The sequence below is a fragment of the Rousettus aegyptiacus genome, unplaced genomic scaffold (assembly GCF_014176215.1).
Source record: "Rousettus aegyptiacus isolate mRouAeg1 unplaced genomic scaffold, mRouAeg1.p scaffold_m13_p_5, whole genome shotgun sequence".
Lineage (NCBI taxonomy): Eukaryota > Metazoa > Chordata > Mammalia > Chiroptera > Pteropodidae > Rousettus > Rousettus aegyptiacus.
In genome coordinates, this window is record NW_023416308.1 from 89,746,421 (window position 1) to 89,760,005 (window position 13,585).

Sequence of the window (13,585 nt, forward strand, 5' to 3'; positions counted from 1 at the left end):
TGAGATGCCAGCCCCATTCTGCATATTTCACAGGGATGTTATGAGTCTCAATCTAAATGGGATTCTTTAAGTCAAGTCAACATTTTTGAGCACTTATCCTGGTTGGAAAATGTGCTAGGCACCAAGGATATAAGTAAAAATGAATAATTATAAGGTTGATTATTCATTTAGCTACTGAATACTGAGCGACTCCATGGGCCAGGTACTGGCTGTGCATTGGGAATGCATCTGTGTACAAGACAGGGCCAGTTTCCGTGCTCACAGAACTGCTTATAGTATACAGAGAAGACAGATATGCAAAATGTGAATTTAGTAAGATTCTATGTGTGCTGTCAGAAAATTATGGATGTTATGGGGGCACCTACTAGGGAGTCCTAACTCGGTCTAGGACTCCAGGAAGGCCTTCTGAAGAAGTGATATTTAAGTGTCTTTGAAGAGCACAAAGACCAGGAGGAGATGGGTATGTAAGCCAATAAACACAGAGCTGTAATGGATGAATGTAGAAGGTGAAGAGGGGAGTCTTGCCACACCTATGTTAGAGTCAAGGTGGATTTATTATTTATTGCTGTCACAATTTGGACACATCCAGAAAATTTTCCAGAGGAGCTGGTATTTAAATGTGTGACTGCAAGCAGGTGACTAAGGCTCAAAATGGCAACCAGCAAAACAAAACAACAAAACAAAACAAAACAAAACAAAACAAAAAAACCAGTAGGAATACTTCCTGCTTCATATGAATCTGGTTAATCTGGCAGGTTATAATCTTATAAATATAAGGTGTATACCATGATCTCCTCACCCAGACTGTATTAACTATGGTTCTTAGAGTATCTCATCATCAGATCTTGGCTATTTGTATATAAAATGAAGGGAAAGAATCATTTTCCTTTTTTAACTGTGAAGCTTTTTCATAGATGGAAGACAAGAGATCAAGCAAGACTTAGAAGCAATCCCTGCCTTGTCCTGCAACCCACAGCCCAGAGAATCTGCGCGGTTGGTTGCAGTTAGAAAGCTGAGGCTGCTTGAGGGCTGGTGAGAAAGCCGTGGAGGAGGTCAGAAGAGTTACCCCGATCCTATCTTCACCACTAACTTGCAGGGTGATCCTGGACAATCCACTTGCCTCCTTGACCTGTTTCCCCATTTATAAATAGAAGAGATTGGAAACGTCCTTTTGAGCTAGTTTATAAATTTATGAAAAGGACTCTCTACCCTACTGTATTCCTCCAGGCTAAAGTGAGTTCCTCCTGTGTTATATTCTTGGCACTTTTCCTTGTTAGCACATATCATCTCTACTTCTTCTTTTTAAATAAAATCTGTCTCTATCAGTATTTTTCTTCCCCCAAAGCCTTGAACTCCAGAAGAGCAGAGACTGTGCTATCTACCACTGTACTCATATACTTTAGCCTGTGGACATAGTAGGAGCTCAATAAACATTTTTTGCCAAAAGTGTTCCCAGTGGGCACTCATCCGCAGCCCAGCCTCATTGGCTTGGTACCGGAGAGCACAGGGGTTATTCTAACTGGTGTCTGTGAGAAGCTCTATTCTGACAGATATGTGGGTTATTATTATTATTTTTTTTTGACATTTCAAAGGATCACTTTAGTGTCAGTGCTGAAGTAATTACATGCCCCTGTTTAAACACACACACACACACACACACACACACACACACACACACACACACTCGCATGCACCCTCTGCCCTTTCCAGGGCTGTGGAAGAAATAAGGCCAGAATCACAAATTCAGTCAGAATAAAGTCAGTTGCTGCCCATAGTGTGACAGTGGGGATTAGCAAACCCTACTGTGGAATTTTATTTCAAAGCCAAGAAATGGTAAACATTGTGAAGTCAGCACTCCTTAGAGTGATTTACGAAGCTGAACTGCCTTTGATTTCCTTTTGTAAACCATTACTTCAGCTGTGTTCATTGACTTGTTCGTTTGTTTGGACAGTATTTCTTTCAGGCTTTAGCACATGCCAGATCTTATGCAGAGCATGGCAAGGGACACTGAGCTGACTGTGTGCCAGGAGCCCATGGTCAAGAAGAGGTAAGAGGATCTTATCCAAGGCTGACTCTAAGAGGTCAGTATTTGTTAGCCTGTTTGATTAAGTTTGTCACTTGCTGCGAGGCAGTAAGCGTCAAAGAGTCAGGGAATAGGTGTTTTTGTCTTACTCAATATCGAATCCCCAGTGCTGAAAGCTGCTCGGTACTATATATTTGCAGAATGAGGGAAATAGTGTCATTCAAAAGAGATTTTTAAAAAAAGTACTGTGGGCATTGGAGAGGTAGAGCTTAGTCTCAGCTGGGGGAAAGAACACAATCAAAGCTGAGAGGGACAACCAAGGTTAGTGCTTCTTGCTGCCACTTTCAGCTCCATTTTACAAATGAGGAAACTGTCACAGAGAGAGAAAGTGATTTTCCCAGGGTTACACGGTGTTATGGGTTGAATTTTATCCCCACCACGAAAATTCATATGTTGAAGTCTTAACACCCAGAACCTCACAAATAAAAGTAGGCTCTTTAAAGAGGTTAAGTTAAAATAAGGTAACATGGGAGAACCCTAATCCATAATGAGTCGTGTCTTTATAAGAAGAGGAGATTGGGAGACAGATATGCACAGAGGAAAGACCATGTGAAGACACAGGAAGACGATGGACATTCACAAGCCAAAAAGAGAGGACTCAGGAGAAACCACTCTGCCAACACCATGATCTTGGACTTCTGGACTCCAGAAATGTGAGAAAATTAATTTGTTGTAAGTCACCTAGTCTGTGGTACTTTGTTATAGCAGCCCTAGCAAACTAGTGCATACAGTAAAGTGAAGTTAGGACTAGAAGTCAGATCTATTGAATCTCTATCCCAAAAGCCCTTTGCATGACACCACTCAGCTGGTCCATTCGGTGCTCTCTCAAACACCAGTTCTTGATGAGGATGATGACAATGATGATAAGACCTAACCTATATATAGTACCTATCATGTAACATAAATTAGCTCATTTAATTCTAAGTACTTTACATACATTAGCTCATTTAATTCTCTCAGCAGCCCTGTGAATTAAGTACTATTATCGTCTCATTTTTACAGATGAGGAAGCTGAAGCACAAAGAGATTGAGCAACTCGCTCGAGAGCATTCTCAGTGCTAGAGCTGGGATTCTGGTCCAGGCAGTCTGCTCCGGGAAGTGTACTCCCACACATCATGCTATTCTACTGTGGTATGTCCACAACTCAAAGGCATTTTCAAAGATGAGACATAATGATGGCACTTTAAGACTCACTGGGTTTGCTTTCGTATAGCCATTAGTTATGCATGTGCTTATCCCAATCTGAGGTAACTCAGTGGAGGCATTAAACAAATGAGCAGAGGGGAGCAGGAACCTTGCTAAAGAGTAAAGTGTAAACATTTATTTGTTCCAGAATCTTCCGACATGTTAGAATATCAATGCAGAAACATTGAAATTGCAGGTTTCAAGTCTTCCTCAAGTTCAGAAACATCTTCTAATTTGGTCTTTGAAAGTGAAACAACCAAACTTCCTCAGCCAAAGCACTATGAAGTAACAGACATGGGTTTGAATATTCTCTCCATCATTTATCATGGGAAAAATAAAACCCACTTCGTGGATTAGACATAATGTATGTAAAACACTAGCACGGGTGCTAATCCATAGTAAGTGCTCAATAAACAGAGTTCTTATTAGCTAAGCAAAATGACCATAACCCAAAGGCTCTCTCCTTTGCGAAGCCTTGGCCATTGCTTCATCCTAGCCTGTCAAAATTAATTGCTTGCTCCTCTGGCTCTCTGAGGAAGTTGCTTGCACTTCTATTTGTGACTCAGTTTGTCTTTCCTTCCATCGTAGACGTTGATGACACACCTATCCATGCGCTTATTCGCGCAGTAAAATTGTACTAAGCATTTCCCACATTCCAGTGCTGTGCTGGGCACTGGGAGTTCAGAGATGTATGTAACATGGTTCTTACTCTCAAAAGGTACAGGTTTTGGGGGAAACTCATGGCTGGTGGGTCCAACAGGCAGGGGTGCTATTGTAATAATAGTAAAAATTAAACATTTAAACAATTTTATTGGGAAAACAGCACTTTGTTAATTTCAAGACACTTATTTTATGATTTAGTATTATTTTTATAGAATAAGGGAATCATGTTTTCAGTTCTTTCCATTATAACTTCTAAAGGTCTTCATCTGGTCCTGTTGGCAATAGATATATTAAGGAATAATTATAAAGACTATGTTAAGTGCTGGTCTAGAAAAACTCCAATGGGGGCTGAGGTAGGTGAGCCCCACTGCCTCACTAGAGCTCCCCAAGGGCAAGAGGCCAAGCTTTATCCTAGCTTCATAGCTGTCCTTTGAGCTGAATAGAAGAACTTAGATGCCAACTCCTTTGGCGCTGATCTTAGAGGAGCCTGGGAAGTGCGGGGGGCAGGGGCTCTTGCCCAATTCTCCTCTAGCCTAAACTGTGGAAGTTGTCTATTTTCCTTTTTGTATGAAGAAAACAGAACCCCAGATTGTGGAAGCGACTTGCTGAAAATGGCGGAAGTGGAGAGTGGCAAATGTTTTAATAGCTAGCTAACATTTGTTGATTATTATATGTCAAACGCTGACTGAGGGGCTTAACATGCTTTTTCTCATTTAATCTTTCTGACAATTCTGAGAAGTAGGTACCCTTTATTATCCTCATTTCACAGATGACAAAACCGAGGTAAAGTAACAGATTTTCACACGGTTATCTAGCTATTAAGTAACTATAAGTAGTTCTCAGTAGATGGTAGTCATTGAAATTACAGCCTGATCTGGCACCTGAGAGGAAACAGGATGGGGCATGAAGGTCAGGTGGACACCTACCTACCTGGGAGAGCAGGGCAGTCTTTACCTGGGCTGGAAATGTACCGAGGTGGCGGGCTGGGGGCGGGGCCTCCGACTCGCGGTTCCCCTTTCGCCTCCCTGGTGGCAAGAAAGTCCCGCCCCCATCCGAGAGGAGAGCAGGGATTGGCTCTCACGAGGCGATTGACGGCACAGGGCGCGAGCGGGGGCGGGGGCGGGGGCGGAGGCGGGGCCACGAGCAGGAAGTGGGGGAGAGGCAGCTAGAGGCGCGCTGGCGAACGGGCTGCAGCCGCCAATTTGCCGAGCCACTTGGGAGATGGAGGGACCCGGTCTGGGGTCGCAGGTGAGTGCGGCCGGGCGCTGGCTGTCCTGGGTAGGGAACCTGGGGAGAGGCAGCAGCTGTAGGGCGACGAGGGCGTACGTTGAGGCAACACCCAGAGGGGCTTCCGGGGGCGGAGGGGCCTGGGCCAGGAATAAGAAAAGCCTGGAAACACCGGGAATGATACTGGGATTTCTCCGTGAGGCAACTGGGAAGGAGAAACCAGGACAGAAGGGTGAGTGCCTTAGCCAACCCTCCAGCTACCATCTACCGTCCAGGACGCCCTGGGTAGTCGGTACCCCCTGTGTCCGGCAGGGACCTCTCTGGGGGCTGGGAGGTTAGGTAGGGTGGCCGTTCCCAGGAAGTGTCAGGTGACACACATGAGTTAGACCAGCCTCTTTTGATTTTGAATTGGAGTCTCTGAGGTTCTATTGATTTCTTTTTCGGCGGAGGCGCCTGGGTACTCGCCTTCGTTCCACCCAGCCCTGTTTTAGCTCTTGTTTCCACATCCTTGCTTATGCCTTGAAAGAACTGCGGCTGTTCGTTTAGCCAGGAGAAAGTGGGATGGTACACTGATAGTTATCTGCAAAATCCCAAGGGACTCTTCTGTGGAGGAAGTATCGAAGCCAGATACAGTTCCAGAGAACAGAACAGGCTATTGGAGAAAAGTACAGGAGATACCAAGATTGTCCTTTTTGTTTATGGCCCTTTCCCAATGCCTAGAGTGGCATATTGTAGCTGTTGGCTTACTGTTTGTTGACTAAATGAAGAATATCCAGATTCAGCCAACTTTTAGTGAGTTTTTGCATATGCCAGATGCTTTTATATGCATTATTTTATTCCCGAATGAAGCATCCTTAAGAAGATGGCGTTATCCCTATATACAGATGAAAAAAATTGAAGTTGTCTCTAGTTAGAGTGAGCTAGGGAGTGGATTTTCTGTCCCTACTGGGATTCAGGAGGTTTGAAATGATTGGATTACTTTGCCTCTAAAAAAATGTCTTTTAAATTTTGAGAGTGTTTCTCATGTTCCTTTTTCCCCCTTCTTTCAACCATCTGGTGTAGCTTTAAGTGAGGAACAAGACATGTGGGAAGTTGTCTGGGCATTCTCCTGAGGTGTTCTTGAGTTCTGACAGGAAAAAAAAATGATTTGCAAACAGACTGAGTTTTACAAAAGGGTGTAGAATCTTCTCGTGGAATCTGTCTCATTTTTCTCAAGAGAATCCCAGGAAAAGTTGGTAGGAGTAACTATCACATCATAATTACTGCCACCTCATTTACAAAAGCCTTTTAAAGTGCTTAAAGTTCACTCCCTGATGCTGAAGGAAAGGTAGCTCTGCCCCAGTTCCATGACAGATGGAGGGAGAGAGTGATTCAGAAATCAGAATTAATGAAGCAAATCACTGTTGTTAATAATTGCTATTAAAAATTTCAGTAATGGTGTAAGGATCTTAACTATATATGGTGCTCTGTAGTTCGCCAAATACTTCCCTATTCTCGATCCTCACTGAGACCCTGTGAGGTGGGAAGGGATTATTATTCTAGTTTTAGATATTAATAAATTGAAGTCATTTGTTAAAAGGTTAATAGCTGCTAAGTAAAAGAGCCCAGACTTCATTCATTCTGCTAGGTATTAGGCACTGTTACTGGTGCTGGAGACGAATCGGTGAACAAAACAGACAAGAACATAATGCTATGAATGAATTTGGTTCTTCTGATTCCACCTCAGAGCTGATGTGTTTTTGCCAAAATTTGCCTGCACAAGCATACTGTGTTTGAGTGTGCTTTGCTTTATTGTGTTTAGCAGGTACTACATTTTTATTTTTTACAAATTGAAGGTAAGATTATGACTCGTTGAAGGCTCAGATGATGGTTAGCATCTGTTAGCAATAAAGAATTTTTTAAATTAAGGTATGCATATTGTTTTTTTAGACATAATGCTTTGCACACTTAATAGACTATAATATAGTGTAAACATAACTTTTACATGCACCAAAACCAAAAAATTCATGAGATTTGCTTTATTGGGATATTCACTTTATTGCAGTGGTCTGGACCCAAATTCCCAGTATCTCTAAGGTATACCTGTACCATTTGGCCCCTTTTCCTCTCTGACATCATTTTTTATTACTTTCTTGCTTTCTCAGTCAACCAGCCCCAGGAACACCGGCCTCAAGTCCTTTGACTTATTGTTTGCTCTTTCTGGAATACTCTTTCCTCATATACTCACATCGCTTATTTCCCCACCACTTTAAGGTCTTGACATAAATATCACCTCAGTGTGGCAAGACTTTCCCAATCGTCACCACCACCAGCAACATTCCCTAGCTTCCTTCCTTGCTCTATATTTCTCCTCAGCGTTTAATACCATTTAACATGCCTCCTTATCTTCTTTCTTATCTCTTTCCCTCCACCAAATGCAAGAACTATGAGGATGGTGATGTTTACCTGTTATGTTCACTGCTGTGTTTTTAATATCTAGAACGGTGCCTAGCACTGGCGGGTACTCTGTAAATGTCCAGTGAATGAACTTGGAAACTGAACTCTGGTACTTCTGTTAATATCATAAAAAATTTTAAAGGCTATCTGTCAGATCTGTCTTTTCATTTGATAACCTGTCAGGCAGTGACCCTCATCAGAGTTTGAATCTGGTTTTCTAGATTTTAATTTTTCTCTTAAATTCATGCCTGTTGTAACTTTAACAGTATCTAATTACTATTTAGAAAAATAATTCGATTCAGCATAGCTCTATGTGAGAAATATTATATCATCCCTATATCTTAAAGATGTTCCTGTTATCTGTTTAACAAGCCACCCCAAAACATAATGGTGTAAACTAGCTGTTGCCGTGCTCATGGACTATGTCCCAGGAATTTAGATAGGGCATAGCAGGGATGGTTGGTTTCTGCTCTACTGTGTCTGGAACCTCTGCAAGAAAGACTCATAAACTGGAATGATTCAGTATCTGGGGCCGATGTCATCTGGTGGTGTCTTCACTCCTCTGTCTGGCAGTTGATGCTGACTTTCATCAGAGACACCTGCATATGGCATGGCCCTCTGCACAGCATAGTGTTTGCGTTCCAGGAGTGAGCGTCTCAAAAGACAGAAAGAAGCAGCTACCAATTTCTAAGGCCTTGGCCTGCAAACTTGTAGAGCATCACTTCTGCGGAGCTCAGAGTAGAGAGGAAGGACATAGATCCTCTCCTCCTGATAGAGAAGTATCAGAGAATTGGGGGGCTTTGTTATAAAAATGACCATTGATGTATCCATAGCTCTCTGTTTCACATTAGCCTTTTTGATAATTTTGAATATTTTTGGAGGGAGGCTGGCTTTTTGTTAGGTCAGATTAGATTGTCTTTATTTTTACTTCGTATTTTTAATTAAGAGCACTTGCTACATACCAATAGATGTGTCAGCCCTGCTGTTTTCTTGTTTGCTTGTACTTATGCTATTATCTCAATTCATGACTTCTTTGTAGTTTAATCCACTTGCTCAATTTGGGAGGGTAACAGTTAAAATTAGATAATATGACTTAAAAATTAATTAACCTGATATATACTGCAATATGCTAAAGTTCCCACCATCAACCCCTCTAGGTTGTGGAACTTTTACTCTACCCCAGGTTACCTGGTGCACAGAATGCTTGATATACAGATCAAGTGAGGCTGCCGATGCTAAAATTAGTAATGTTTAAAGACCCATATTTGTAAAATTTTGTGGCTCCTGCCCTTTTTTTTTTTTTTTTATTAAAAAAAGATTAAAGTCATTGTAATAGAAGCTCTAACATTTTCTCCCATTATCTAATGGGTCACTGCATACATGGCCTTGAGTGCACTGGCCTCACTTTGGAGATCACTGACTTTGAAAGCAGGCTTTGAGTTTAATCATTTTAGGTTTTACTCTGATCTGGATTTAGGCAAAAAATGATCATAGGAACAGAAGGTACCTCCTGCGCTCTAGTCTTTACCACCTATTTTTGCCATTTAATCACTGCTGCCTTCCATTATCACTTTACTCTGTCTCTAACTTTGCCCTATGAGACTTAAACTCCTGGAAGATAGATACCCATATCTTTTGTGCCCCTAGCATAATGCTTTGTACACATAAATACACGGTAATTAATTGCAAAATAAATAAATGCTCTTAATTGTGAACATTCCTTCCATTGAAATGGGTAATCCTCAATTTTCTACTTGAAAAATGAAGCTGATGTCCTTAATGCCTTAAAGCATTCTGAGAAGCAGCAAATTTGTATCTGTAGAAGGATATGTGATGAAAAATCTGTAGATAAACAAAGGGTTAACCTTCCAAACATACAAATGGAAAAAGGTATACAATCCACTAGAAAAATAGTAGACTACAAAAAGGCAGGCCACCAAAGAGAAAACACACTCAGATTCATTAGCAACTAGGGACATGTAAATGAAAAACAAGATGCCATTTTTCTAGCTATCAGATTGGCAAGATTATAAAAAGACTGATAACATTCAGTTATGGGGAGGCTTGTAGGGAAAAAGAATAGTTAGATGCTGCTTGTTGGGAGTGTGAATCAAGGAAGGTAATTGGTCAGTATCTATTTATGTTTCAAATGCATATATTTTTTTGAGCTAACTGTCTTCCTTTGGGTAATCAATCCTATATTTTATACAGGATATTATTTATAGGATTATTTATAGAAGTGAAGGCTGAAATCAGCCTACATCTCTAACAATAGGGAAGTGGTTGAATAAATTATGCTAGATCTATACAGTGTAATAATATTCAACTATTGCTAACCTACAGGGTTGTACATGATACATTGTTCGGTGAGACAAACAAATTGACAAATAATTATATCATACTATACCATTGTATTTTAAAAATAAATGTAAGAAGAAAACGATAAAAACCTATAAGTATATATGCTGCATAATGTTATATATGTTAAAGTATATACACAATGAGGAAGGATGCAGCAAACTGTTAATAATAATGTATCTGGTGATGCAAAATTGGAAGGGAAAGAGTCGTTGTTAATCCTTCATTCACTTTTGTATTGCTGGATCCCTAAAATGAATGTGAATCATTATAATTTTTAAAATGAAGTTTTATATAAAAGTAGACCGATTTCTCTGTCAGTTTTAGCAACTTGGGCTATTTGTTGATACTCTAGAAATTCTGGGTATAGTTCCACTCTTTCCTTACCCCCCTTGTCTTCAATTGGATATAGTTACAATTATTCTGATATAATGAAAAAAGTCCTCAAGTAACGTTGTTATTTATATTTCAATTTAACTACCCATACGTTTATTTTTAGTTGTGTGTGACTGTGCATGTGTATAAAATAAGAATGTCAGGTAGTGAGGTTGAATTTACCAGATAAATCAGAACTTACCTATTAAAAAGAGCATTTGTGGTTCTGGGTAACATGGAATAAGCATACTCTTTCCCGTCTATCCAACTGAATACACTGAGCAGAATGCAAATAGCAGCTATTTAAAAATTCCGAAAAGTAAATTGTACAGGTAGATTGGGAACAAAGACCGGAATTCAAAACACCACTGAACCCAGAGCCTGTTTACCTTATATTTCCATCTGGATCCCCTCCCCTCCTTTCTCCCTAGACTTGAACCCTGGAGGTGAGCATCAGTGTAAACACAGAGTGCTCTAAAAACACTCTAGTTCATCTTCAAGGAGCAGGAAAGAGGTCTTTTAGCAGCACAGGTACCTGAAACTCTGAGGGAGAACTTCCTCTCTGAATAGAAAAATTGTGGTCTCAAGATATTGTTCTTAGAAGTGATGTCAAAAGCATGATCTGTAAAAGGAAAAAAATGGATAAATTGGAATTCATCAAAATTAAAAATATTTTCTCTATAAATGAGACTTTTTAGAAATAGGAAGATAAGCTAAGACTGGGAGAAAGTATTTGCAAATTCCATATCTGACAGAGGACTTGTATCTAGAATATATAATATAAAGAATTCTTAAAACTTAACAGTGAGAAAATGAACAGCCCAATTAAAAAATGGGTAAAAGACTTAATTCACCAAAGAAGATAGACAGATGGCAAATAAGCACATGAGAAGATTCTCAGCCTCATTAGCCATTAGGAATATACAAATTAAGACCATGGATAAGATACTATTACACATCTATAATACTGACCATGCTAAGTGCCTGTGAGGAACTCTCATATGTTGGTAGTGACAATGCAAAGTGGTACAGCTACTCTGGAAAATGGTTTGGCAAAAAACATATACTTACCAGATGGCCAAGCAATCTCCTGCTTAGAGAAACAAAAACATATGTTCACACAAAAACTTGTAGATGAATGTTTATAGCAACTCTATTTATAATTGTCAAAAGCTAGAAACAGCTCACGTGAGTTGTTTAAGTGGATACACTTGTTATATTCATGTCATGGAATACTATACAGCAGGGAAGGAACTATTAATAACAAGCAACAACTTGGATGAATCTCAAAAGCCGATTTTAGAAGCGAATTTTAGAAGATTATATACTACATAATTCATTATATGACATTCTGGAGAAGTCAGTGGTTGTCAGGAAGTATGGCAAAGGAATATCCCAAGGGACTTACTTAAGGTATTGGAACTGTTCTGTATCCTGATTGTGGTGGTGTTTACATGACTCTAAATGATATAAAGCTTCATAGAACTATATATTAAAAAATCAATTTTACTGTAAGTTAAAAAAAAAAAAAAGGATTTGCCTCTTCAGAGTAACCTGTTCACCACAGGTTATGGACTTATTTCAGTAAAACTATCATTTCTTAAACCTTTTTATGGAACTCCTGCAGAATTGACTTAGGTACTTTATGTCAAATATCTTCAATTTTCTATTGTTCATGTATATTCATTCTTTGAGAGGTTTTTGTTTTTTAAAAACCGAAAGTTGTTCAGAGTGAAAGGTCTGGTGACTGATGTGGGTGAAAGCTAGATAACAATTTGGTTTAATTTTCTTTGTCTAGATTCTTAAGGCGAAAGTTTAGATCATTTATTTTAGACTCTTTTTTTCCCCTTATATAAGCATTTAAAGCTAAAAATTCACTCTAAACACCGCTAAGACAGCATCCTACACATTTTGATGTGTTATGTTTTCATTTTCATTCAGTTCAAATTATTTTCTACTTTTTCTTTGTTTTCTTCTATGACCTATATGTTATTTAGAGATGTGTTGCTTCATTTCCAAATATTTGAGTATTTCCCATATATCTTTTGGTTATTGCTTTCTATAGAATTCCATCATGGTCAGAAAACATACTCTATGAATTCAATACATTTATGTTTGTTAAGACTTGCTTCATGGTCTAGTATGTCAGTGAATATTCCATGTGCACTTGAAAAAGAAAAAAAATCTATTGTTGGGTGGAGTTTTATGAAAATGTCAATTAGCTCAAGTTGATAGTGTTCTTATAAGTCTTCTCTATCCTATTCTGATTCCTTTCCTTTTCTATATCCTATATGGCGTTCTGTTTACTTGTTCTGTCAATTACTGAAAGAAGTATTGAAATACCCAATGACGATTGTGACCCTTTCTATTTTTAGTTCCATTAGCTTCTGCTTCATAAATTTTAAAGTTCCTTTTGGGTACATACACATTTAAGGTTATTATAAAACAGGCTCTAGTACTATGAAGTTCCCTTCTCATATCTAGTAATACTTCTTGTGCCGATATCTATTGTGTCTCATAAACAGAGCCACTACATTCCTTATGCTTAGTGTTTTTGCATGGCATGTCTTTTTCTATCCTTTTACTTTTAACCTATGTGTTTTTATATTTAAAGTGGGTTTATCGTAGACAGGATATATTCGTAGGTTTTTTTGTTTGTTTGTTTTTTAATTCAATTTAACAATCTCTGCTTTTTGCTTTCTTTCAAAGCCATTTGCATTTAACATAATTATCAATATGGATAGGCATAAATATATCATCTTGTTTGATTTTCTTCTGTGTTCTTTATTTGTTTTCTACTTTTCCTGCCTTTTTTATAGTCCTTCAAGTATTTTACTTCTGCTACTGACTTATTACTTATACTACTTTGTCTTATTTATTGAGGGGTTAACACTATACACTTTATTACTGTCTACCTGCAAATGCTATTATAGAATCTCTTACAGTAGTGCACTCCTGTTTCTGTACTATCATTAAGAAATTAAAAACCGAGGAAAAGTCTGTTATGTTTACTTACATAATTATGTTATTTACCCATGTAGTTCCGGCTCTCTGTTCCTTTGTATGGATTTACATTTACATTTGCTATTATTTTCCTTTAGCCTGAAGGACTTTATCATTTCTTATAAGTTTTCTGGCAATTTTCTTAGCTTTTGTTTGTCTGAAAAACTATATTTTATCTCCCCGTTTGTGAAGAATATTTTTGCTGGCATGTCCAGGTTTACAGTTCTTTCTTTCATCTCTTTAAAACTGTTATGC

At 38.9% G+C, this 13,585-nt stretch overlaps 1 protein-coding gene across 3 annotated transcripts in view; it reads left to right on the forward strand.

Moving 5' to 3' along the window:
* Window positions 1-2,170: 2,170 nt before the first annotated feature.
* Window positions 2,171-13,585, forward strand: part of ZDHHC13 (zinc finger DHHC-type palmitoyltransferase 13) — a 45,506-nt gene continuing 34,091 nt past the window's right edge. Inside the window, exons 1-2 of one of the 3 annotated variants that reach the window (XM_036220926.1) lie at window positions 2,171-2,736; window positions 3,086-3,214. Coding sequence is in view for 1 of the 3 variants with exons in the window: in XM_016164939.2 (XP_016020425.2) it covers window positions 5,153-5,179 (27 nt within the window). In the remaining 2 variants the exon portion in view is untranslated. Of the gene's footprint in view, window positions 2,737-3,085; window positions 3,215-5,081; window positions 5,180-13,585 lie in introns of those variants that run through there. The other 2 variants (XM_016164939.2, XM_016164941.2) reach the window with 2 other exon arrangements.